The sequence below is a fragment of the Diadema antillarum genome, unplaced genomic scaffold, assembly GCF_040938485.1.
Source record: "Diadema antillarum isolate AM-2024a unplaced genomic scaffold, OU_Dant_1.0 seq00000663_RagTag, whole genome shotgun sequence".
Classification (NCBI taxonomy): Eukaryota; Metazoa; Echinodermata; class Echinoidea; order Diadematoida; family Diadematidae; genus Diadema; species Diadema antillarum.
The window spans coordinates 125,930-153,920 of NW_027271575.1; the positions used below are offsets into that span (position 1 = coordinate 125,930).

Sequence of the window (27,991 nt, forward strand, 5' to 3'; positions counted from 1 at the left end):
TTCTCTTTTCATTTTCTTTTTAATTGAATTCAGCCTTACCTTTATTTCCAGCACATATGATGTCTTTTCCTTTACAGATGTACTTTACATTATTACATAAAATCATACCTATAATTATAGTATTTTTGCATAACTTACAAAATACGAATAAAGATACTAAATTGAACTCTTTGTTAATTTCCGTTAAAAGGAAAAAAACGCACAAAAAGGGAAGTAACCGCGCAGTATACGCAGAGAATATGTACACGTTCCTTGGATATGCATACAATGTATGCATGTTTATTATCTAAAGGTGTTATATCCGCATCCACGGTTGCCTTTACACCATCATCATGTACTGATCTGTTTAACAATCGAGGTCTTCTTGTAAATGAATTTATATGGGCAAGTCCACACCGAATTCCAAAATAAATTTGAAAAAAGTCACATTCATTTTGCAACCGAGACGCCTGAATATTCCGATTCCATAACGCGTATAGTATACAAAATATTGACTGCTCATGAGGATAGATAGATATCGATAGATAGAGAGGCAAGCGACGTGCACAAGCGGGCAAGCATCATCAATCAGCTGTTGCTAGGAGATGAATTAAGGGATGAGGAAGACAGACAGACGGAGATATAGATGGATGGAAGAATTGACCGGATAGACAGATAGGAAGAGAGCTGATCAATAGGTATTGAGAGAAAAACAGACAAAAATGAAGACACTTATAGATGGATACAAGGATAGATGGACAGATAGATAGATGATGGACAGATAGATAGATGGATAGACCGTCAAACATACATAGATATAGAGATAGATAGATAGATAGATAGATAGATAGATAGATAGGTAGGTAGATAGGTAGATAGATGGATAGATAATTATGAACGGATAAAGGAACAAAGATAGACTGACATATAGATGGAAACCTAGATAAACATATAAACATAAAGATAAAAGGAAAGATATAAATAGAAGATAAATAGAACAAATAAAGAGAGAGACTAGGAGAGGTGGATCGATAGAGAAAGGGAGAAGAGTTTGTGGACTGAAGAGGGAATGAACAGACTCTTCAGACTGGTGAGGGAAATGCTGGTTTTAAACAAGAAATCATCTGCATGTAATTATCATAATATTCTCTTCTACTGAACCTCTTGAATAAAACTACGTACATATTCCAGGTACGAACTTCTCATCAGAATGAAGTATTAAATCGCTGACACCACATTATTATCATCATATTAATGCCTAAAACCACCAAATTCTACCTATCGTAGTTCAAATCCATCACCTCTAAATTTACAGATAACCCATTACCTCAAAATCTGCTGTGTTTTTCATATTTCAGCCTACGAAAATGTGACGACAAAGATTCGTTATAAAAAAAAAATAAAAACATGCGTCTCCTTTGCTTCCTAAGTGACAGTTCACAAATTCTTGGAATATTGAGTTCCATGACTCCCATCACACACTAAAAAATAAAACAAAAATACCAATTCAAATAGAAAAGATATTGCTGTTCGTGTACCATTCGAACTTTTGAACATGCTAATAAGAATGATTAAAAAATGAGAAAGTTATTTCAAAATATACTCTCAGACACATTCAACATACGTTGGTACAGTCATTGATCTCGGTGACAACGAGCTATCTGTAAGTTTAAATACAGATAAATCATTATCTGGATTATTCATTGAAACATATTTCGCAGCTATTTAATTTAATAGACAGTTTGCAGTAATATAGAATGCAAATTAGACTCGTCTTTTCTTCAGTTTGAAAATTTCAAACTACGACTATCCTGCTAAGTAGCTCAACCGTCTTGTCAAAGCACAAAATATAGAAAACCCTATCTAATATCTGGGTATTGACTTGTCACAAAGCAAAAGTCAGATATGCAGAAAGAAGATACTGAGATAGGTGCTAAGAACTAAAATGTTAATTCAGACGCTCTTATATTGTATTGTTGACATGACACGATGAAAGACATAAGAATGTGGCATTTATTGGTGAACTACAGAGGGCGCTTTATCAATGGTACTTTCGCCATTGTGCTCCAATCCTATTAGGTTGACAAGGTAGTGCAGTGCAGCCAGACGGACAGTGTCGGGGACGATCTTATGACAAGATGGCCTGCAGTGCCCTTCGGAAGTCTCCGGACACCTCGCTCTTCACAGCATCGGCCAGACTCTTGCTGTGGTGAGCCCGGTAGCTGTGGGCAATGTCACCGAGATCCAACTGGTACCCGACGTGACAAGAACCAAACGAAACCAAAAACATTAATGGCAATCATGAATCAGGCGGGTTGCGTGCTCCTAGACAACGTGTGCTAGTCATCAGGTAATTCTGAAAGTCTGAGCTCGTTTAGTCGTTTGGTGAATGAATTTTTTCCCTTTATTTCTTTGTGCTCTAACTGAGATGGTAACAATTTGCCACGTCACCCCTTTCCCCAAATAGAACATTATTAATGATGATAAATCACAATTAAACAATAGCAGAGTCAAGGTTTAGCTGTGTCGCTAACCGAACTCCAAAGAGCTCAACACACTAAACACAAAACAAAGCAAAGCAAAACAAAACAACAATTAAAATAAGACAACTACACGCCTATCCTAGTCTGGCTGAATCTAACTTCGTGAGAGCCAATCAGATCGAAATTGAGTCGAATCGAGTAAAAACATCGAGATGAGACGGATGTGGGCTTGGATCAAGTCTTTGTCAAAGTCAAGACGAGACCAATCGGGTATGTCAGGAAAGCTTATCCATAGTGATTCCTGGTTTTTGATTGACAATACACACTGGTCGTCATTCTAGCATTGATTTTTGTAGTTTGGTGTGTAGGTAGCCTATATTGCTCAGCGAAAGTGGCAAATCATTTTTAACAGACGAATGTGCTTCTGTGTGTGTCACCATGTACTGTGGTATGTTACTTTCTATGGGACTACATTAGACCAAGTGAGAAGTAGACTAAACGGGCATTGGACGAAATTGATACAGTAGTAGACCAAATGGCCCGAATTCATGAAGGTGGTAGGCCTACAATCTTTCTCCATGGTTTAAACCATGGACAAAGACGGTAGCTTTAGTATCGGGCGCCAAGTGTCGCATGGCCTATTTCGTTACAAAATCAGTCATTTCGTCGACGAAATGTTAACATTAATTTATAACATCATTCTGTCGACGAAATGACTGATTTCGCAACGAAATAGCATAACATTTGTCGACGAAATGACTGATTTCGCAACGAAATAGGCTATGCGACACTTGGCAGCCCATACAAAACTACGGTCTCTGTCCATGGTTTAAACCACGGACAAAGATTGTACCACCTTCGTGAATTCGGGCCCATGAGTTTAGCCGTAGTGGTGTTAGACGAACTGGGAAGTAGACCATCTGATAGTAGACCAAGTGGCAATAAACCGTTATTTGCGGGTTACTGCCCTCACCTCAGAGCGCATAATGAAGACCCGGATGAGGCAAGCTTCGTCCGTTCCCGCCCCTTTCATGGCCTTATGGAGCTTGTCAACGTAGTATTCCACGGGACCGTTGATGAATCGCACTAGAGGGACGAGTATGATGGAAGACAAATTCACGTGGCATCAAAGAAGATATTGACGGTATGGTCTAACAAAATAGTCTACCAGCATTCTAGTAGTATTATGTAGCCCGAGGGTGTGGATAATGATAATGATATGTGAAGCGAATGCTTTACAGAATTTTACGGGCAGAATCCTTTTCGTGGCCTAATTTATGCAGCCGTGACTATGAAACAGCAAACAAAAGCAACGATCATTTCTTAAGTCAACTGATGATCAGTAAAATGTTTTGGTGGTGGGCAAAGTGAATCTAGAAGTTAATAAAATTTAGTACAAATAGAGTTTATGCAAACAAACGTTTGGCATATGAAATGGAGGAAAAAACGCTGGACAGACTGACAGATACACAAATAAACAAACAGTCAGGGAGGCATTCAGACGGACAGATCGTCCCACCGCCCGACCGACCGACCGACCGACCGACAGACAGACAGACAGACAGGCAGGAAGGCAGTCAACAAGACATACACACAAACACACAGAAAGACAGCCACATACAGACAGGCTAAACAGACAGACAGACGGAGAGAGACCCAAACAGACAGACAGACAGATAAACGGACGGACGGACAGATATACAGAAGAATGAAGATGAGGCTAAAGACCACCCCAAGATGGCAGGTGTGTAAATTCTTACCGATGTTGAGGTATCCCGTCTTGACGTTTCCGGACATCTCACTCTTAATGGCGTCCACGATAGAAGTCCCTGTCAGCTAAAAGGTTGCATGAAAATAATGACGTCATTATTTCCGTTTACCAATGACGAAATTTAGTTCAAAGTCACATGGTTTATGTGTACTTCCTTTATGTGTATCATGAATGTATGTGTGAATGCTTGTTATGCACATTTGTGACTATCGCTATACAATAGGTTAACAAAGTTCGTCTTTCCGATTTTGGTGTCCGTTTCTTCTTCCTCTTCTTTTTTTTTCTTCTGATAATTCATCTTTAATCAAGTCATTTTGTTTTTTATTCACCTTGATGCTTCATGTTATTGATGCAGAGCAAACAGGGGAGTGTAATTATCAAGCTCGCGAAAATGACATGACCTCCACTGCTGTCATACTTATTGCAAAAACACAACTAAAAAAACCCCACACACATGAAACTCTAGTTAGCATCATTTACTGTCTGATAAAGATAAATTCCAATGTACACGAAGTTATCAGTGCATGAGTAATGATCGCTACCGTGCATGTATTGAACCTATCAATGAAGATGAATATTAAATTAGGTTTAATCCAACCAATGTTCCTACATTGTCTCATGCCGTTGTTTCCGAAACTTACCGAGCCGTAAGCCGCGAAAACCTGCCGAAGATGTTCGACACTCCGTCCAACGATAATCCGCTGGAATTCGGATTCGTCCGTGCCGAACTGGGCAGCTCCCGCCTGATAGAGGGAGACAGCGAGGGAAATAAATAATTATGTCTAGGTTAGCCAGCTTTTCTTATCGAGACTGAATAATTAGCTTACATGCTAGAGACAGAGTTATACAGGGAGCCTAGCTAGCAAAGCTATGGCATTCTCTCCACTTGTTTCTATCATCAAACATAAACCTACGTGACCCGTAAAATATGAGTGGTATGATATTGATTCTCAATTCTTGGTTGACAACCGAGGTAACAACAGACAAAGGAAAAAAAATCATAATTTCACCAGGTTGAGGTATCAGAACATTGCTGAAGGTGGGTCGTTATTTTGAATTCTCAATTCTTATTCTTATCAATTCACTGTGTAAGAAAGAATCATTTGTGGTATCATTTGGAAGAAAAATACAATTAGCCACAGGTGAGAAGTGACAAGTAGACAGAGAAATCGCGTGACCATAAAGTTCCGGCATTATAAAAATCATATTTCACAATACTATCATCAAAACTTTTACTCCCGATTCTGATTTGATGAATTCTACTCGTTTCTTTCTTAATGCCCTCGACTGCTTGCACTTTAAATGAGCTTTCTTGTCGGACTCAACTTATTTCCAGTGCTACTTCAGGGTTTCATTTCATTGTTTCCTTTTCATTTCTTTTGTAAAAAAGAATAAATGAATGAATAAAGAGGGGCCCGCGCCCGGTGCCCCCCCCCCCCCCCCCCCCTCTGCATCCGCCACTAATCCGTAAAAGATCACTCTTCGTTGCTTACATCGTAGAGGGCTTTAGCGTCGGCCTGGACTTTGGTGGGGTCAACTCCAGCACCCTCATCCCGGGCTCCCTACAGGTACGTAAAAATGAGATTGAGGTGAAAATGGATTATTCGTTTTCTTTAAGCATCGAAAAGCCAACAGCCTACTATACAATACACCTTTATCGTCATCCTAAACTCACAAGAATTGTTCAGTGCAATAGAAGGTAGCTATATAGGAGTAGCGAATGAAAACGCTCCTGAATAAGGTCATACTAAGCACTCATGTGAAAGATCGACATAACAGAGTAATCAACACGCACAAAATCAGTGCCTCAACCTACGAATCTGTTCAATTTATCGCCTACAGAACAAATGAAATAGATAAAGAGGAAAAAAAAAGGAAATAATTACGCTTCGCATTACAAACTTTCATCACTTTGCTATGATATCAGCTGTTTAAAGAGTATAATTGTATTATTTGATGATTACCATGCAGCCACAATGCCACATGATGACAAATGTCTTAAATGAGATAATGACCAAGAAAGAAACTCTTTCTCGCATATTTTGGGAAGCCCACTAAAAGGAGAGAAGATTACTACATTGAAACATATTACATAAAAATTTAAAGTTATTGTGAAAAATGTATGATAGACTGTACGAGAACTTTATAATGTTTAATGCAACAGTGTACATTATCAAGATGTATTTATTTGGTATAACGTTCGGGTTGCCATACAGGTAGCACAGCTATGTGAAAGGTAAATACAGAAGAATAGATATGGTAAATTGATTGTTTAATATATTTCAATAGCAGATAAAATATGCCCACATACCACCGAGAGTCCAACCAAAAGTCGCTTCAGGTCCCCGCTAGTGTCACTCTTCAGATCACTCTCGAGGTCACCAAACTTTGCTGCAGTCACAACAACAAAGACAATCCAATTCAATTCAATTCTTTCTTTTTTTACTTCATACTTTTCGTATACATCAATACTACATCAAAAGTAATAGCACAAGTTCTTGTACCTTGTCAATAATGTACAAAACAAACAGAAGCAACATACAATATAAATACATGGTATATTCAGTAGTTATGATAAGAATTAGTCGAAATCTTGGGTTGGGTTGTACAAAGAGAAATATGACGGGACATACATGAGCTAGAGCAAGCTTGTTTGGCTGTAAGCCCCGAGTAATCAGTGTTTGTGAAAGTGAAACGGAGAACTGATAAAAGTTAAGACGAGGTGATTTAATTAAACCAAAAAGGGAAGCCGGAAATGCTTATATGATTAAAAAAAAACAAAGAAAAAAACCTATGGTAAAATTTGAACCATAATTGTGACAAACGAACGTGAAAGGGAAAAAAATGTTTTTCCTCTTCCCCCATTTTTGTGATTGTAAAAAAACAAAACAAATAAAACCAATTTAGACTATGAGAATATTGATGACTCATTATGATAAAGCAGAGTTTGTACAGAATACGAAGGCTTTTAAAGTTGCCAGTACCCTTTGAATATGGATTATTCATCTGGCAGGGCGCTCTGGGCCCCGTTTCACAAAACTCGTTATCTTTATTAAGTAACGATAGTTGTTACAAGCTACTGAACTCCATGAATCTGATTGGCTGAGAGCAAATCTATCATAGAAACGTGGCAGTTGTTGCTGATAACAAGTTTTATGAAACGGGACTCTGGTCCATCAGTGTCAACACTGCAGAGGCTATAATTATACCCTGGATAAAGAGGGTCATGTTATTATAATACTTATCACTATAATCTGCAGAGAAAAAATGATATTAAACTCGCATGTATTCCCTCAGTCAACAGGGAAAAAAATTTATCAGTTTTAGTGCTTTTCTAGTTTCCCTAGTTTTGTTTTCCTATGGCTGGTCTACTAGATAAGACCAGTAAAAAATATCCAGTAGTTATATCAACACACACACAAACACACACAAATACTCATACACGTATATTCATTACATGCACATATTATTATAACACTTTTGTCTAGGACCCAAGTCTATTTTTTCTGTCTCTGAACAAAAATTCGTCTTCATTAAATTATTGTTACATGTATATCCTAAAAGACTATTTGTTTCTTACCCGTCTTGTAGGCCTTCTTGATCTCTGCAATTTGCTGTCATTATGAGAACAACAAAAAGAAAAAAAAATGATAAAAACAAACCCGAACAATGAAAATTATTCAGACTCTAACAACTAAGGTTTTGATGAAGTAACGAAGTATGTAGAAATCATACTACCAACATCCGCTTACACACAAAAATGATGTAAAACAAAAGAACAATACACTACTTGGGTGTTGAATAGTCATCAAGAAAAAACAAATTCTTAACAATGAATTAGAATCAGCTCAGTGCAAATCGTCTTAAATGGGGGTTAGACGTGTCATTTGGCAATGGACAAGTTTCGTACCTAATGGTTATACTATGTACATGCTAAAATGATTTTCTTGTGATTCCTGTTCAAGCAGACAGAATAACTGTCACGTTAGTTTTCATGTAATATCACCATTTTTCAGTTTGACGTCGAAAAGGTATTTAAAGACAGAATGATAAGAAATGCCTCAAACGTAAATTATTTGAGACTATCAATAAGCATGATTATTTCTATGTAGGGTTGTGACGTCATCGGACGCCATAGCACTTGTGTTATTTGATTTCAGATGTATAGTGGTTACGGAATTTGATTTTACACGGATCTACATATAGTCAAACTGAAACCAGGTTTTAGGGTTGCAGAATTTGATTTTACACAGGTCAATAGTCGAGCTGAAGTCCCCTGGTTTTAAAATTGGAAGCTTCTTCAGTTTCATAACCTGGTTGATACTTTCATTTTTTAAAATCATTCTTACAGCGCCAAAGGGCTCTGACCACACACCATGGAGACAATGTTTGAAATTATGTCACTCAACTCACCGCGTTGTTTCGGGCACACAGGATTTCCAGAATAGCGTCCTCATCAGTTCCCAGACCCTTAGAGAGAGAGAGAGAGAGAGAGAGAGAGAGAAGGAGGGATAGAAAGTTCGGTAGCAAGTTGACACAAGTGACGCAGCATAGGACTCAGCCCAGAGTTTATTCTATTTTCAATCTTATTACTACCTTTTCCTTACGATCATTTAAAAAAATAACGAGATACATGATTGCAAACAAAAAGCATATACACACAATGTCCATTAATGAACAGAAACAAGAGTAACATGAAGGGGAATCTCCCTAAAGAACCGGTGGTTTTAAATGTGTCTCTGCATGATAATTATATACAATCAATATCACAGGCCGACAAGCGGCCTATATCGACAGAATTAACCAGGCACCAAGCAAATCTATCTATGTACACCCCGGGAGGTTACTTATAGCATGACAAGGCACTGATGACGCATGATATCATTTGTTTCTACCTCATGAAGCTAGATGACCATCATGACTTTCCTACCAAGTAATATCTCGCTGACTCATAATTGTACTAGGCATGCTGAGCAAACTAAAAACCCAAACCCACATTTCGTGTTCCGTATATATTCCTGCCTTGGTATCGCCCTGGTATATCAGATCAAACTGATAAGATCCGCACTGATATTGAGTTAGTCCCTGCACTGCGGGTTCGTTTTGTGACGTTGGTTAAAGGCCCACATCACCTCTTCCGCTCCCATTAACAACAGAAGACGAAAAAAAAAAAACGACAGGAAAGACAATCAAATAACAATAAAGCAAGCCGCCTGATTGGCAAACTGCCTATGTCAAATCCATTGATATCTCAAACTGATCATCAAGCGACGAAGAGTTCATGTCGCCTGATTCTACTCTGAGCATATTTCAGTGCTTGGATTTTGCTTTAGATTATTGACTGATGCCAAAGGCCTATACATAGACATATATCAATGTGTTCATTTTTTACAGACTTCAGACTTCATTTGGTACTGTTTTCAACTGTTTTGGAAGAGGACATCAAAAAGTCATACCATTAAATGATATGAAGTGGAGCCTTTTCTGACTTTTGCGAACATCCTTCCACAAAATAATCATGCAAGAATAGTACTTATCATGGTACGATATGCATGTGTGCGTTCGTGTATCTGTAACAGTGAGAATCAACTGAACTATCAGGTTGACTATCACTGACTTTTATGTTTAACAAGACCACTAAACAAGCAAGCATGGTATTAAATCTTTAAGTCCCCCAATCCCCCCCCCCCCCCCCCCCCCAGTGACATGTCTAGAGGTACAACCAGTGCTGCCAGGGAACTCGAACCAGGTATAACTTGATTCAGAGTCCGTAGTTTTATCCACAACATCTTTTTTTGTGTTGTTTGAAGGTTTGCATGGTGAAGTAAATGAGGGAGAAAGATTTGCGGTGACACCATGTGTATGTAGTCCTTAACCGGATCGTTGTTTGGCAGAAGAGCCTAGAAAGAGGAGAAACGAAGAGGGAAGCGACATATGGGGGTTGTGAGGAGGGCAAAAAGTGAAGAGTGGGAGACAGTAATGGGCTAGAGGTTGAAGTTGCACAAGTGGAGACGGTAGAGAAAGGAACACAGAGAGTGGTAAGGAAGAATAGTGTGAGAATCAAGTAAGATGTTCGGACATCGTTAGAAGGGGAAAGATGAAATAGAAGGGAAGAGGAAGAGGAAGGAGTTGAATGTTGGAGAATCATGGAGATAGGGGAGAGCAGTAAAGATTCATGAAACCAAGAGAAGAAAAACGAAGTCGGCGAACAGAGTGGCTATGGAATGCGGAATCAATGGAGAAAGGACGAATAATCCCTCGAAGGAAGGGTAAGTAGAGGAGAGATGAGAATATGTTGATAGAAGGGAGAGAGAGAGAGAGGCGGGGGGGGGGGGGGCAAAGAAAAGAAGTAGAAAAGAACAAATTGAAATTCAAGACATCTTTTTTATTGTGTTTTTTCTTCTTTTCTATTCCCACCATACCTTCATGGCCTTCTTCAAACACCGTGCGTCGTACATGGCGGGTGGGTCCATCAGGCCCACGATCACGTCTTCGAAGTCGCCGCTGAGCTCGCTCTTGAGATCATCGATCAGATCCTAGAAGACAAGAAAAGTAATGATGATCATTCAGCGTTCGTTCTGCAAACAGGGAGTCTTCTAGAACTCGTGGGTTCTTTGTTTGTTTGAGCGCTGTTGTAGTTGTAAGGTGATGGATGCAGATCTGGCATTGGTCAAGTTACTGACTTTTATACTGGTCAGATTGAAAAGACGGTCTTTATAATCCTGCAAGTCATTGGTCATTGGCCTACAGTAATCGGTTGGTCATTCAATACGTCACAACGCCTATGTGTAATTGGTCATAATACGAGTCAACATTACTCATGCGGATCGTCTGGTTTGGTTCGGTCGCTGCGCTGGTTTGTGTTATTGTGTTATGAATGCTGACCTGGTAGTGGTACTGGTCAAGAACTGGCCACACTTGGCTTAAATGAATTGATGTCATTGATCTTCGAAGACGGTTCATAGTTGATGGGTCCTTTACTCCTGGTCCCATTATGGGTAATTTCTCATTTGGTCTAACATGACACTATCCATCCTACGGATCATTTCTGTCTGCGCATCACTAGTCCTATTGTGTTTAGCCAACAAGTTATTTTGGATCGTATCGTGGATACTGTCAATATGTACTTCGTATGATAAATCGTTAGGCAAACTCTTCATTTGCACAGACTTAGGGTCCGACTTTCCGACGTAGAACAGGGTATAGCTCATCGTATGGGAGTCAAAAAGGTGTCAGATGTAGTGTGCAAACGCTCTGACCATGACGATGACCCCTACCTTCCTTTGTGCTCCGACGATCAGATGGAGGCTTTACTTCGTGTGAGATTATTACAATGGGAGACTTGTTAAGCTGGAAGGCGTCGTACAAAATATTCTGTACACGTTCAAGTCATCTTTTATTAAATGTTGACTTTACTATTATCTATTCTTCCTCATCCCTCTCCCTTTCTCCCTTTCCTTTTTCTTCTTCTCATCTACTATCATCATTCGTTTTCTTTTTATTTTCTTATTCTTATCATCATGCTAATTATGATTGTTATTGTTAATCATCATCAATATCACTACCTAGTACTATCACTTTTATCTCTACCATTATCACAATCATGCTCTTGTGATGAATTGACATTACTCCTATAGTAATTGGCTTGGGTTCTCAGTCACGGTATAAGAGCCGCAGGCTATGGAGCCTCTTCTAATTGCGTTGTCACAATCGTGTTCTTATGTTGACTTGACTTTACTGGTGTATTCATTTAACTTCTCACTGTTTTTCCCCTATGGAGTCACAATATTGTAACTGATCTGGGGTATGAACGCAACTCTTCGGTATGTATTATCTATCTGCACTATACAAAAGGATGAACTGAAAGAAATTGGCTCGAGTTTCTCCGTCACAGTATAAGAGCCGTAAGGAGCCTCTTGAATAAAGTAGCTACGTTGTCACTCGTTGAGACCTACCCTCCCGAAAGCAGTCTTGTAGTGAGCCTTGATTTCCTGGCGCTGTGCGTTGCTACGGTAACAGAGGACATCTATGATGGCCTTCTCATTGGTACCTTGAGTGGAGGAGAAAGAGAACAACACAGAGATTTTAGGATTATAGTTAAGACCATCTGACTGTTCAGACATCACTGCTGACTCATGTATAATAACAGAGAGGTAATAGCATTTTGATTTCCTTTGAAGCAACAATACAACAAGATTGCTTTGTTTTGAGTTTTCTCAGCCATTTCAAAACCGCTTTTCATCAAACCAACTTTTAATGCCTCTTAGAGTTGTCTGCTCTTTCATATTTCATATAAGTGGATTCTAATTATCTCACAAAGAGTTAAAACCCGAACCTCCATCTCAACCGAAACTACAAAACGGGAAAAGAAAGGGCAATGAAGCACCCCTTCAAAGGAGAGAAAGGGAGATAGAAAGAAAGATAAATAAAAGAAGGAAAAGAAGAAACTGAACGAAACTGCGGAGATTCATACTCGTGACAATGTGATAAAGCCAAACCCTTGAGAGTCATAGTTAGAGTCAAAGTAATATACTCGAGAAGAAAGTACAGGAAGAAGCATTCATCATTTCCCGTTCTCTGGACAAACACTTCCTGGTGGTATTTCTAACTACTTTCACAACTACTGCCTTAATGCACAGGCTGTACTACAGGCAGACTATGTTGGGATCTTATGGTTGCCGAGAGTTCAAATGCGTGTCTGATTGTGTTTTTGATTACTATAATATTATATCATGAGTACAAGGGATAGAATGCAATAATACATTTTGAAAATTAGAGGTGTCAGATTCTGATGTCAGAGTTAAACATACTCTCCTATTTGTTTGTAATTGTGTGTTTTGATCTGTCTTTGTCTCATCCCATTCTTTACGTTTTGCCTGTTTTGAACATATTGGCCCGAATTCACGAAGATTGAACCCATGGTTTTAACAAACCATGGACATGTTGTATGGAGCGCCAAGTGTCGCATGACCTATTTCGTTACGAAATCAGTCATTTCGTCGACGGATCATTTCGTCGATTAGAAGAAAAAAAAGAAGGACATTTCATTTCTGGCTGCTGCATACCATATATGCACTTATTGTCTATTTGAAGAACTTGCTTCCAAAAGGCGCTAAATCCATCAGGCGCTAAATCCATCATTTTTCAAAGGATTTAGCGCCTTTTGGTTGCAAGCTCTTCATTTATTTTTGCTACTTTATTTTTTACTGCTTAAGTGATAAGTATGTAAACACGGTAACTGTATTCTAATGTCGATGTTTGTATTTATTTGTAACTTGTTCATTGCGTCGGTGAAATGACGAAACGTGAAAGACATTGCTTTCTCACCCCTTTCAATCATTCTTTCTTCCACTCTCGTTCTTTATCACTTATCTCTCTCCCTCCATTTTCTTGAGAAGAAATGGCGACAAAATTTTATTAAGCGAGAAATAAAAGCAGATCATTAAAGCTTTCACTCCCTGCTCCTCTGACAATACATTCAGACTGAAACACACACCATGAAGAGACACTCTCCATTAGACCCGATAGACTTGTTATCTTCTGCTCAAGAATAGAAACACATACTAGATAGATATATAAATAGATAGATAGATAGACAGATAGATAGATAGAGAAGTAGATAGAAAGATAAATAGATAGATAGATAGATAGATAGATAGATAGATAGATAGAGAAGTAGATAGATAGATGGATAGATAGCTAGATAGATAGATGGGTAGGTAGATAGATAGATAGATAGATAGATAGATAGGTAGATAGATAGATAGATAGATAGATAGGTAGATAGATATATAGATAGATAGGTAGATAGATAGATAGATAGATAGGTAAATAGATATATAGATAGATAGGTAGATAGATAGATAGGAAGATGAATAGATAGATAGATAGATGAATATATGGTTGGATAGAAAGAGAGATAGATAGACAGAGAGAGATAGAAAGATGGAGAAAGCAAGTTCATACCAGTTGCCCAATAATGGAAGAGTAAACGAGATACGTAGCATAAACACGCCATGGAGAATAATAAAAAAAAAAACCAAAACAAATAAAACAAAACAAAACAAAACAAATAAAACAAAACGAAAGATTTTCTTACCAAGTCCTTTCATAGCTTTTCTCAAAGCTTGCGCATCGACGTCCTTGTCGAAATGTGGCAAAGGGACAATCGTTGGCTGCGTGGGAAAGAGACAAACGTGAGATAATTATAACAACGTATTGTCATGAACATGTAGTAGTGTACAAAGTGGATGTGACACCTGTTCGGCCCAAGACATTGAAAAAGAAGATGGGTCGAGGGTGGGACGATGGCGCTTGAGGCGAGGGGAAGAATAAAGTTTACTTTTTACTTTAAGTTTGATATCACTGGTAGTGGTGATTTGTTTTGTTGTTAGAATGTTTAACATGTTGTTCGGCCACCAGATTTCTCTCCCTTCCATAATAGTATCATAGTAATCATGTTTTATCCAGCCGCCCTTGCTACCCAACTGTTGCATCACCCTCTTCGCGTATATTCAATCTTGCCTAGATGGATCGGTTTTCTTAACCTTCTTACTCAATTTCCATACATAACCTCATAACAAAGGGTGTTAGTGACAAAATACGGTCAAGAGTGAAACGATGCTCAATTCGTGACGAATTGACAGGGTAATCAAAAAATAAGCGCAAGATTTCTTGGAATTTGCATCTCATTGTTGATTGTGATAATCAGTGGAATTTTTTGTCCATACGGGCAAAAAAATCTCGAGTGCAAATACATCGAGATTTCAATCCCACTTAATCACCTATGTGTGAATTCCACTATAATGTTCATAAACTGGAACAGAAACCGTCATAGTCCTATCAAACACATTTCGCGCGCAGAATAGTTGTTGCTTCTTCGAGTAAGCCTTTGAGGTTGTCTAGATCTAGTTAATTTCAGTTGATTTGTTAATTTGAATGCATACCGAACGCAGTCCATAGGTCAACAGAATATCTAATATGAACGTTTAACAACATTCAATACATCAGTGCGGGTATTTTCAACACTTTTAATAAATTGTGACAGGGTACTTGTATTCATTGTCTGTTTGACGAGGTCTTTATTTCCAATGTAATATTTAAGTTCTGAGCTAGTACTATGAATATACACTCAGGTCATAGAGGGTGGTACATTTAACAAAGGTTTTCTATCCATATACCGGGAACACATCACACAATCTATCCAACAAAAGTCGTGATGGTTATAAACAAAATTCCGATGCATTGTTGGAGGTGTTCTGGCAGAGTGGACAAGAGCATTCGTCTCTGGCGTGGTGGTATAGGCTTGTAGCCCCATGTCATGCGTTCGTGGGTTCGAGCCCGTGCGAAGCCCGACACGTTTGCCCTTGGCAGGGCACTTTGTCTACATTGCTGCTCTTCACTCAGGAGAAAAATGGGTACCCGGTAGGATGGGAATGTTTATGTTGCTTGATCAGTATGTGATCGCCTGTAAAATGGTAACACCCTGGAATGTTCCCCAGGGAGTGGAGAGTGAACATTACCATGGTGCTGGTTGGAAATAATGTATCCAGTGACCGGGGTAATAATAGTTAAAGCGCATTGAAATTCCTTACAAATCTGCAATGCGCTTTATTAAAGCTTAGCTGTTGTCATTAGACCGGGGAACTCAAATCGCATTTCACCTCACAGGTGCGACTAAAATAACTGGCATGAACGTTACACAATAAATTCTTGGGATTCTTCGTTGAGGGCGTAAACGTTCCACATACCAAGAAGACATGGGGAGACTGATTTCAAGTGACATTTAACTATTCACCCCCCTTCTCGATTGTTACGTTATTGTTTCTTAAAAAAAAAAAAAAATTATATAGTTATCACAACAAGCCTGGCAACTGTGTTCTATATGTATGCGTCTGTGCGTGCTTGTGCGTGTGAGTGTTTTTAGTTTTGTTTTGTTTTATCCGTGGGACGTTAAAAGTGCTTTGGACATATCTCATGTTGAGGAAATGGAGAATTATCTTTACTCCAACATACAGTTCTAAGAAAAAGCAATGCCTACAAAAAGATGGTAAAGATTGTCGGTTCTCATGTTGTACAATAATAACAAACGAATGTAGAGAAACAAAACCCAAAAGATCCATTAAATAACTCGAAACTTTCTAGCCGATTGCTCAAATTTCCTGAAACTTTCACTGAATATTTCCCAAATATGTGTGTCTTTGTTGAATGTGCGTAGGTCTAATCTATGTTTCAGTAATCCTCACCAATGACACATTACTTTTTTTTCTGTTATATTACATTATCATATTATAAACGGAAGGAAGCGCGATAATTTTATGACGTATATCTCCTTTAATTGGCTTGTTTGTTAGCTCTTTGTGAACTTTCGCATTGTTGCAGCCGCCACAAGTCGTGACTTTGCGATGCATGAAGTTCTATGTGATCTATCAACCGATGTGTTGCTCTCTCACTACCCCCTCTCTATCTCTCTCTCTCTCTCTCTATCTATTCATCTATCTCAACCTATATCTATCTATCTCTCTGTCTATATCAATCTATCTTTCTATCTATATATATATATCTATCTATATAGTACATTATACCTTTCTTTCTATCTATCTATCTATCTTATATCTATCTATCTATCTATCTATCTATCTATCTATCTATCTATCTATCTATCTATCTCTATCTATCTATTATATCTATCTTTATCTATCTAGGTATAGATTGTAATTTGTATGCACTGGAATATTTGCATTCGAATTTAGTTTTATTGACAATATCCTTAGGTGGATACAGATCAGTGATTTCAAATGTAGCTGAGCCATTCATTCTTCCTTTGATTTTTCATGTTTGTTTTTCTTTGTTTGTTTTTTGCGAAATGAAACGACAAAGGAAAAGAATGATTTCCCAGGTATTAGTATTGTATTTCTTTCACACGTAGTAAAAATGGTATATCTTGCTAAAGAAAAAAGTTGAGGGGGCGAGATTAGACTTTCTTTTTTCAGGAGAAAATAAACATTTGATATGGTCTGCGATCTAGCCTCTTTTTTTTTTAAACAAGTCAGAGTGCTAATCGAGGGCCACGTATGTGGGTTGCCAAACACAGACTAGTACTACCTACATGGTACAATAGCAGCTCCAAATGAAAGAACATATGGCAATCTCGAAGTTAAAGGACAAGTTCACCTTCATAAACATAAGGATTGAGAGAATGTAGCAATATTAGGAGAACACGTCATTGAAAGTTTGAGGAAAATCGGACAACCCGTTCAAAAGTTATGAATTTTTGAAGTTTTTGTGTAGTAACCGCTGGATGAGAAGACTACTGCAGTGTATGAATAACTTAGATGTCACATGCGTACAACAATATAAGGAAAATATAAAGAGAATTTCACAAAATTCCATCTTTTGAAAAAAGTACATATTCCCTTGACTCGTTACCGACATATGTTAGGGGTAATATTATTCCCCCTGCTTTTAGAAAGAGACAAGTCAAGTGCTCTTTTATTATGCGAAAAAAGTGAAAATATGTTGAATTTTCTTTACATTTTCTTTATCCTGTTGTACGCATATGACTCACAAGCTGTAGTAGTCTCCTCATCCAGCGGTTCCAACACAAAAATTTTAAAAATTCATAACTTTTGCATCGATTGTCCGATTTTCCTCAAACTTTCACTGATGTGTTCTACTAATATTGTTGCATTTTCTCAATCCTTATGTTTATGAAGGTGAACTTGTCCTTTAACTGATCACATCATGACCTCGAGAAAACCACAGCAATTATCGAGCTTAATCTATTATAGTGCAAGAGTGAAATATGAATCTACCTCAGCATCCCCCACAAACAGAACGAAATGAAAAACAATATACTCAGTCGTGACATCAGATTCTAGTCGTTTTTGAGAGATTTGTACGGGATAGATCAAAAGAAAGACTACGTTTCAACCATTAATTTGCAGACAAGTGATATTGTTTTAAGCCGGCATATAATGCGTCTAGACAGTGAATCCGCAAGTAGTGACATAATAATATTAAAATAAAGATACTAATTACGCAAATATCCATTAAATGTCCGATGGAGTCTCGAAATGATCTCGTCCTTGTTTATCAAAAAGGAAACGCATGCGTTGATCTCAACACGGCATTGATCATTTTGTTCAAAATCAACTATCATCGTATCCAAAACGAATGACGCACCTCGAGTTATAGCCATCCAATGACAACCAAGAGCATTCACAAGCGAGAGAAATGAAGATATTGAAGCTCTTCTTAAAGTTCCTAACGCTTAAAGGGATGGTACAGTATTGGTGGAGATGAGGATTGGGCTTTTCACTTTTTGCGAGATACCAAGAAAACACTTATGAAATAGTACAGAGCATACCATTTTAAGAGGAATTCAAAGTTTATTTGATGAAAATCAGGTTTGGAATGACTGAAACATCCAAACACAAAGTAAAACAAAGCGATCATGATAAAGTGTGGGTCCCACACTTTATTAGAATCGCTCTTTTTTGGATATCTTATCCATTTCAAAACCAATTTTCATCAAATAAACATTGAATTCCTCATAGAATTACATGCTCTTTCATATTTCATAAGAAGTTTCTCATCATCTCACCAAAAAATATTAGAAACCTGAAATTAGGTATCAACCAAAACTGTACGATCCCTTTAAATGTTGGCACAAAGGGGGGGGGGGGGGGGGGGGTCATGAAGCGTTTTGTTGGATTTCTTTTTCCTGACAAGTTTACTCTCAGCCAATCAGATGCAATGATTTGAATAGCTTATAGTTGTTTGTCAGGAAAAAAAATCTGAAACACGATTTATGAAATGCCTCTAGAACTATAACCGCATTTGGCTGAAAAAAACCAACACAACATGTTGTGCCTATAGCTGATTAGTAACCCATGTGATGTAGGGCCTATAACTTTGTATCGACTGTTCTAACAGGCAAAGCTTTGATGACAGAAGTCATATACTCCTTTCCTTTCCCCGTTTGTCATTAATTTTTGTCTGCTACAAGGTCCGATCTCTGTGCAATTGGCTTCTTCCTTCTTTTCTTTTGTTTTATCCATTCTAAAAGGTTGCAAGCAAATCAAGTTATATGCTTTGACTGAAGCTGTAGCCTTTCTATATTATTTATTTCAAGGCTTATTCACTTTTGTGACGCATTATAAGTCCAGATGAGACAAAAATACTTTTTAAACTATAAATATGTTACCAACTTATCAGCGCATGTGTTCAATGCTAGCGCAGGAACCAATCAAATCAATTCATATCAAATCAAGTCAAATCAAATCAAATCAAATCAAAATCTAGGGTGTGTCAGTTCAAAAGATAATGATTAATCAATTTTAGGCAGTCGTCAGAATCCTTTGTAAGCAAATCTCTTAATATTCCCCTGTTATTCTCAATTCGAATTCCATTCTTTATTTAAGTTAACACCCCCCCCCCCCGAAAAAAAAAATGATAAAAGTACAATCAGATAAACAGAATGGTAAGATTGCATTAACATCAGACTAAAAAAAATGATAAATACTGGATTATGGTATCTTAAAGTTTAACATGCTTTCAACGAAGACCGAATCAAACTGGCGGTTATATCACCAACTTACGTACATCTCTTGTATCTCAACAAATACATGATAAAATCATCTGTGTGTGTGTGTTTGTTTTTTTTCTTAGATGACGATCTAAGAAATAAAATCCTTTCTAATTCATTCCTTGAGTCATTATATACATAGGGTATTGCAAATCATAAACAACAATGGATGATACGAAAAACTTATATTATGTTTTCTTTCTGGAATCAATGTCAAAAAGTGGCATTTATAGTGAAAAGTTGTGTGCAGGCCACCTGAAGCCACATCACCACGCAATCGTACTTGTTTGCATATTTTGTTCATGGTGGCTATATTATACTAATATCGCAGCTGTTTGACGGACACGTGTGAAACAACAATGTTTCATAACTGTTTTCGCATATCAGTAAAAATCCTACTATGAGTACACCTCTACATTTTTGTTCATTTCATTTCACTCTATTTGTTAAACCCACATTGTTTAGCATGGCGCGGAAACGTAGTCGCTTATACTTTCAGACGGTTTTAAATTGTCACTGCATGCTACATAGTCCCAAGCTCTGTCATTTCCTAGTGATGTTTTCGCAATATTTTATGTCTCCATTTTCACGTGAGTTATTGCTAAGAAGTTTTTATGACTGTCAAATTTAAGATCACTTGCTCGAAACATCACATGACTTCCTATTGTTTTTTCACCATATTTTACGGTCATTTCCACGCGTGATTGAAACAGCAAAACAAAGCCGCAATTTTGTTCACAACATGAAAGCATTGAAAGTAGGTAATAATGCTAGTGATGTGGTGGATTTACTGAGATCAGGGAGGTGTGTGTGTGTGTTGGGGGGGGGGGGGGGGGGGAAGGGTACCACCTCCCTGATCACCACCTCCACTTCCCTGCTGAGATGAACGATTATGCACAAAACGACCGAAGATATCAAGACCTTTACTCATTCACACCCGGAAACTCTCTTTTTGACACTGTAGACTGTCAGTATAAGGAGATCAGGAACTTGGTAGGAAATTGGTTAAGGTAAATCGAGGGAGACGTCATGAACAATCAAACACGTAAATCGCTTCAGGGAAATGTAAGTAGAATGATTTAGCCAACCATGCAGAACCATCGAATGATTATCTTTCCAAAGATTTTTAGCCCATTGTTGTGGTGAGCGTATTTCGCATGCCTTGATTCTTGCATCGCGCATTACTATAATCCATTTCTCTCCCACACACGCGCCCGCACACACACACACACGCACGCACGCCCGCACACACACATACACACACACACGCACACACACATCTTAAAATACAGCTGTAGTTGTACTCATTAAAATCTACTGCAGTCACGCTTCTGAGTGCGTTACAAACACATTTCCAAGCGACACACAAGCACGCTTATGATGGCCGCGCTCCACAAATTGCTTCTAATGTATGAATTCACTTCCTCTTTCTTCGCCCGTTCTTGCTGGTTTATTCCATCAATAGAGTTCCTTAGAAACTGCTTCCCTTGAGAAAATATGAGAGTACAATCAGAATTATTGAGCTAAAGTAAGCAAATGTATAGGGGGCGGGTCCACACACCAAAGGCAAACTGTCGAAATTACGTATAACAACAACAAACAAAAATAAACAAACAAAAAACAAACAAACAAACAAACAAACAAAGAATAAGGAAACGATGTGGTCTAGTGGACGCTCCTCTGGACTCTGAAACAGTGGGTTCAAAATTCGAATACTGCCAGGAGCCAGTACCTCAACATGGACAAGCAGCTATAAGCTTTACCACTAAATGGTTCAGCTGGCAACGTTTGTATACAATGATAACTACAGGGCTGCCGTGTCCTGAAAAAATATGGAAGATGTGTCTGCCATGATTGATTTGCAAACACTCATCTTGTTTCATTGTATTAAGTGTTCAGTGCCGATCATGGCTGTATCTGTGATGTAACCCCTCCCCCTCTCCCACACATTCTGCGTCTCGTATAAAACCATAACACCATGGTATTGAAATTTCTATTTTCTACCACTATAGGGAGGTTACCCCCCCCCCCCAAAAAAAAAAGAAAAGAAGAAGTAATAATAACAATAAATAAAATAAAACAAAAACAAAAATAAACTAGATCTGTCGTTTTTGGGACACGATACATATGGTATAAGTTTGAAATTGATAGGCAGAGGACTTTCTGAGCTAACCTCTGCACAACTTTTGAGGAGAAATAAAGAAGAAGAAAAACAAGGAATCAGTACAGATACAGAAGGCGATCCGAGAGGATACTCGGATCACCTAATAAAGATCAAACAACATGGTTGCCAAGGTGCAGGGAAGACTTGCTATCCATCTGGGATTGTCTTGACAATCGATTCACATAATTATGGTCATGTATACACTGTATCCGTATTACTTTAGCCGATATCCTTTTTTCGAGTACTTTCAATTTCTTCAAACTAATACATTCTATTTTCGATCTGCATGGACCGTTTACAAGTCCTCCAGGGACCTTTTCCCAATCGGATTTGGAGGTTACCGAAAGGTCACAAGAACTGCTCTTGAAATTTCCTTAAAGCGAACGCGGAAATTTATAGTAGATAGTTTCTGCATTCATCAGTTGTGTAGCCATCTTTGTCTGAGATCGGGTGAATAGCTCGCTGTCAGTGATTCAATGTAAACTCATGAATTTATAATAATAATAATAAGTATAATAATAATAATAATGATAATAATTATCATTATTATTATTATCATTCATATTAACAATAGTATAATAATAAGAACGCTAATATTAAAAATAAATATAATCATAGTGGTAATAATAATAACACTAATTATAATGATGATGATGATGAAGATGATGATGATTATTTTTATAACATTTATTATTATCTTCATATTCATTAATTTATTTATCATTTATTAATCAATTTATTTATATCTATTCATTTCAGCTTGTTAAAGTCCATGTAGGACTTTTTCATTTCTAAATCATCAACAATGTTGATGAGCGTATGAAAAAAAAATCTATACAAAGACAAATCTCTTTAATTATTTCCTATGTACACTTCACAGATGACATAAAAACGACGGGTAGAAAAATATATAGGAATACGCACTGAAACTTTAACCTTGTAGCAGGAAAAAGATAACTCCTTGTTATACATCGAAGAGGTCAGGTTTGTCTGGTACGGCAACTACAAAATAAGTACCTCGGGGTCATAAGACTGGAAAATCCCCATCGTGTAGAATCTCTGTTATGTTTTGCTATGTACATCACTGTATGAATTCCTTACATAGCAGTGACCATCATGTAGGCGTAATGATAATGATAATGATAATAGGACCAGGTATATATCCATAATAAGAAGGAAAAAAAAAGTCAAATTGAAAGAGAACGGGCTTGATAATAAAATTTCTTAATTTCCAGAGCAGAGCAAGAAAAAAAAATTTTGAAACGTTTCATGCACAGTACCAATGACGAAGTGACGTCATTTTTCCCATCTAGTTTTCATTCCATTTGTGTATTTTGTCTTCTACTGGGTTAACGACATTGACACCAATTATTTTATACGTCTCACTCTTAATGAGACTAATCTGGGTTGAAACAATCGATAATAATGGAAACAATCAATAATCCTACAAACAACAGAAATAGCATTCATGTGTATCCCCTGATTTTTTAAATTCTCATTTCAAGGAGTTAGCAGAATTACACGTCTTGCGTCTGTTTCATTATTCTTGAACTTTGGCCCTTTATTAGGGAAGCGAGTTTTCGTTTTGCACATGGTGGATTGAGATTGATGGTGGGTTATTGCCATCGATTTGCGTCAGATGACGTTTCGAAATCGGAATGACGTCACGTCGGGAACTCCTTGGAAATACTTAAAGCATGTTTTTCATTTTCTTCTTGTTTTTTTTTTCTACCTGACATGAACCAAAGACGGCAAGACTCAGGTAAAGCCCATTGAAGACTATACTTATCAATGACAACATTCACGGCGTTGAAGTAGGCCGAGTGATCGATGTAACAACTGCAAATATGAAAGGCGTGATGACGTCATGATAAACGACAGAAAATGGAACCATACTCCATAAATTATCGCACTGCCATTTTAAATTATTCTCTCTTTTTTGCGGGGGAAAGATCAAGGAAATCTTTGGACAATAATTCGTCGCGATTTGCACGCTGAGAAAACATTGAGAAACCAAAGGCTAATTCTAATCCAATATTTGCAATCTAGGCAATGTAAATGATGACTTTTTGTGGAGGCATATCCTTCCTGGTTTGTTTTATGCTACTGGTTGGAAAATATTTCGATAAAGCAGGCACGCAAACATACTTGGCGTTTTGTTTATTGAAGGAGGGTACTATAAATCGGCTGTAAAGCTCATTTTGATATTTATTCATTTGAGGAAGCAATTCAAATGTGTACTGTGTGACGTGTTTAACGGGATTTTTTTATCGTTTTATTAAACCCTTGAAGACTAGACCCGAGTATACTTGGGTATGGTGTCTATGAGAAATGCGTGTTATAGCGCAATCAGCTTGTCCTCAGTGGGTTAATACAGTGCCCTTCCACGTCGCATGCATGGTACTCTCTTCATTACAACGTGATTCTCACATTGATAATATCATACAGATCTTTACGTATTTTCTGCTGCAGCATGGTGTGATATGCACATTGTTTTCTAACACACATGCATTCACGCATGTGTGTGTGTTTTTTTCGCACAAAATCAATATTATTTGTACCACCTCCCTGTTTGTGCGACACGACCATTGTCTTTGCACCTGGAAAGAGACGTGTGTAATATTGTGACGAATGAATATTTGTGTGTGTTAGCGTGTGTGTGTGTGTGTGGGGGGGGGGGAAAGATATTTCACGGATACAGAGCGAGAATTTTATTTTCTTCTAAACCATACACATGAATATGCCTAGATGGGGGAATGGAGCTTCATTTTCGAAATGGCTTGAAAAGTGGTTGAATTCTCGGGTTCGATCTTTTTTTTTTCTTTTCACCTACTAAACTTATGAACATTAGTCCTAACTAAACTCCTCAAAAAAGTCCTGCAAGTCCAATTTGATGTATCATATTTTTCTTAAAACTACATCATTTCATTCAAATGTGACATCAAAAGAAAGCCTGATTAATTTTCTTTACAACGACAACTCACTTGTTTACATTATGCATTTCTGGAATGCACAGTATGACTGAGTATGAGGAAAGGTCAAATGTGAAATATTGCAAAATAGAGCAAACGTGTTACGTCAAATAGTATAATTCCCATTTGCTCTGCCATTTCAGCGAAGGAATGCGCTTGAAAAGAAGGCATTGTGAGATTATCATTAGATTCCAGGCTTCATCCATGAATTAAAAACTGCAGTTAGTATCTGCAGATTAAAATTAAACATAAAGGTTGACCAAAGAGTCATCTAATGTCTAGGAAATGGGAGTTTATGAAAGTGCTCTAATTTCAGCATTGCTTATTCCTGTGGCCTTTTTTTCATTAAAACTGTACATTATCAATAGCAGAATTGTTGCGACTTTTCACTTTTGATCTGTCCCCATACCCAGCTGTTTTGCACATTCCAAGAACACCCCGTCATAGCAAGTTAGGTGTCATTTCAAAGCTAATTAATCAGGCTTTCTTATGATGTCATAATGTGGGTATAAGAGAAATATGATATATCAAACTTTAATTGCAGAACTTATTTTGAGTCGTAATAATACACAGCCTGTGTGAGTGTGTTTGTTGTATGCCGAATGGGCAGAACAGGGAAGTAATTCTTGCAAAACTCCACCGAGAAACCTAACAATCATTCTCTGGTTGAGTACTCTTAGAATGCATTCACCCCTTGTGATACTATATTCTCTGATCGTTCGTATATCTATCCACCTTTTGTCATTTTCAAAGCGATCAGCAGCCGTAAAAGTCAACAATCCATGGTGAGTGCTCTTAAAGAATTTGCTGGGCCAGCGATCAAACCGAACAGCGATTGTAACACAAAAAGTAACCAACACCCGACTCGACTCTCCGCAGTATAGTAGACATAAACACCGCATTTCCCCATGTTCTGCCGTGGAAGGATGGATAGTCGTAAAACCCTTTTGGTAGTAAAAGCATGCCGGAAACATTAATATTGTAAAAACAACAGCGAAACTCGACTCCATTGTAAACCGAGTCATTGACCACGCAGGGCAAGCTATTCATGCCAAGTTTTGGTTTTGCTTGCTTTCAATGCTCATGTAGGATCAAAGGATCCCTAAATTAAAAGGAAGTCTCTGGCCGACGTATCATATCAATTGGCAAATGAATCTGATATTGATTACATATCTTTTATTTTTCTATCTTTTTTTTTTAGCAAAGGAAAGGATCATTCGACTGACAGATTTGACATAAAACCGACCCTCTTTTATCACACCATTTCGAGAGCGAAAATGAGACTCCTCTCGAGCAGGGATGGCCTAATTCCGTCTGGATCATATTGATATGAATATGGCTGTTCTTTCTCGATATAACAGCAGTGGCGGATCCAGAGGGGGGGGGGGGGGGGCACCGGGCGCGCCCCTCTGTATTTTTGGTTAAAGCAAAAGAGACAAAAAAGAAAAATGGGGGGGGGGGTGCGTGCGCCCCTCCTTTAATTTTGCAAAGGTGCCTCCCCTTGATACGGAATTCCTGGATCCGCCCCTGTAACAGGGTGTAAATTGTGCACTGTCTGGTCTAATCTACACATACAGACAACAACAGTGATTGCAGAGCCTACTGTTGCATGCCGCTGACCCCGTGTATAGCTGTCAGTGTCGGTAGCAGAACCCACATGCGTGACGATTATAAAACAAATTCGTCACGGTTTTCCTTTGGATCAAATTTATGTTCACACCCGCTTTCTTTTTTCCTTTTTTTTTACCACATGCATGGCTGGAGGCCAGTGGACGGGTCTGGTCAGGCACCGTGGTATAGCGAATGATGCTATCGACTTGTAAACCATGGAGTCGGGGTTCAATACAGAGCTGCCCGACGTGTACACTGATGTGACTGGGTCAAATAGCAGGATCTTACGAGGCAACACGGCTGACACTATAGAGGCTAGCTATTATGCACCACGATCAAATCAAACCATGTCTTCAGTACTACTTGTATTTGATATGAATTATCAGCAACATAAACCACGCAATGAGTAGTCACTGGAATTACAATTGTCAGTGCTCACAATCACTACAATGCATTATTCAGAGTCGTGGAGACTTCGCCTAAAGTTGCATAAGCAACTAGGAAGTAGGAACTCGTACAATTCTAGAGGGAAAAGATTTTGGTCCAAGAGCGATGTCTAAAATCACGATTTAATTCTGTCAGTTTCCATTCTATTTCTTAAACCACACGCACACTCACACATGCTGCCCATGTCAATCACTGATCAATTAGCAAATTAAGGAGCGAGCTGTGTTAATATCTGGCTTCCCAAGTCTCAAACCCGATCAGCTGTTGTTGACTAGTGACTAGTCTGGGACGAATCATTCACTTTGTGCTTCCTAAGAGGGCACAGCGTTTCCCGGGCGTCGGCTGTAGCAATTTTTACGGATTTGTGCACCCAGAACATTGCTGAAGAAATTTTTGTCAACTTCAGAAAGTACGGATTTTCAACCCTAAACTGACTACCGAGAGTTTTGAGCAGTTAGCGAAAATGATTTGAGACACAGAGGGTCACAATTTAATTAATTTGCCTGAAGATAAGACTAACTCACACACTTTCGCAGTTGCCCTAGCAGGGGAATGGGCGTGGCAATTCAGTGCGAAGAATAACGTGTTGTTGATACGAGGGACTGCAAGCAAAGTGAACTATCTAGCCTTAACAGTTTGATGCATACACTACCCTCCGTTCGAAATACCAACAGACTTTCAAACAGACTAATATTTTAAATCATCAAGTTAGTACTGTCTTACCGTTGATCTGACGGCCATGGTGTGTTTTCTGGTGGTGGGAGATTTGCAGAAAATCTGACAACAGAGTGACAACGCAGCAGGACTCTTCAGGCAGTATGACCAAAGAGGTACTGGGCACTGTTCGTGTTCTCTGGGTGCGAGCTAGGCTGCACACTAGACTGGGTCACCCACACAGTGAGGAGGCGTTGAAGCGCTTAGGCTTTGGTAGTCTTTACTTTCAGACCTTGGTAGCCAATGCACATCGCTGATAAA

At 38.3% G+C, this 27,991-nt stretch overlaps 1 protein-coding gene across 1 annotated transcript; it reads right to left on the reverse strand.

Moving 5' to 3' along the window:
• On the reverse strand, positions 1 to 27,880 carry LOC139736814 (annexin A13-like). The gene is made up of 12 exons (XM_071647476.1): positions 27,740 to 27,880; positions 14,333 to 14,408; positions 12,189 to 12,283; positions 10,656 to 10,769; positions 8,647 to 8,703; positions 7,814 to 7,847; positions 6,545 to 6,624; positions 5,727 to 5,795; positions 4,875 to 4,976; positions 4,223 to 4,298; positions 3,436 to 3,548; positions 1 to 2,227 (listed from the first exon to the last, which is right to left on the reverse strand). The coding sequence occupies exons 1-12, from the start codon at positions 27,755 to 27,757 to the stop codon at positions 2,108 to 2,110; spliced, it is 954 nt and encodes a 317-aa protein (XP_071503577.1). The 5' UTR covers positions 27,758 to 27,880; the 3' UTR covers positions 1 to 2,107.
• Positions 27,881 to 27,991: the final 111 nt, after the last annotated feature.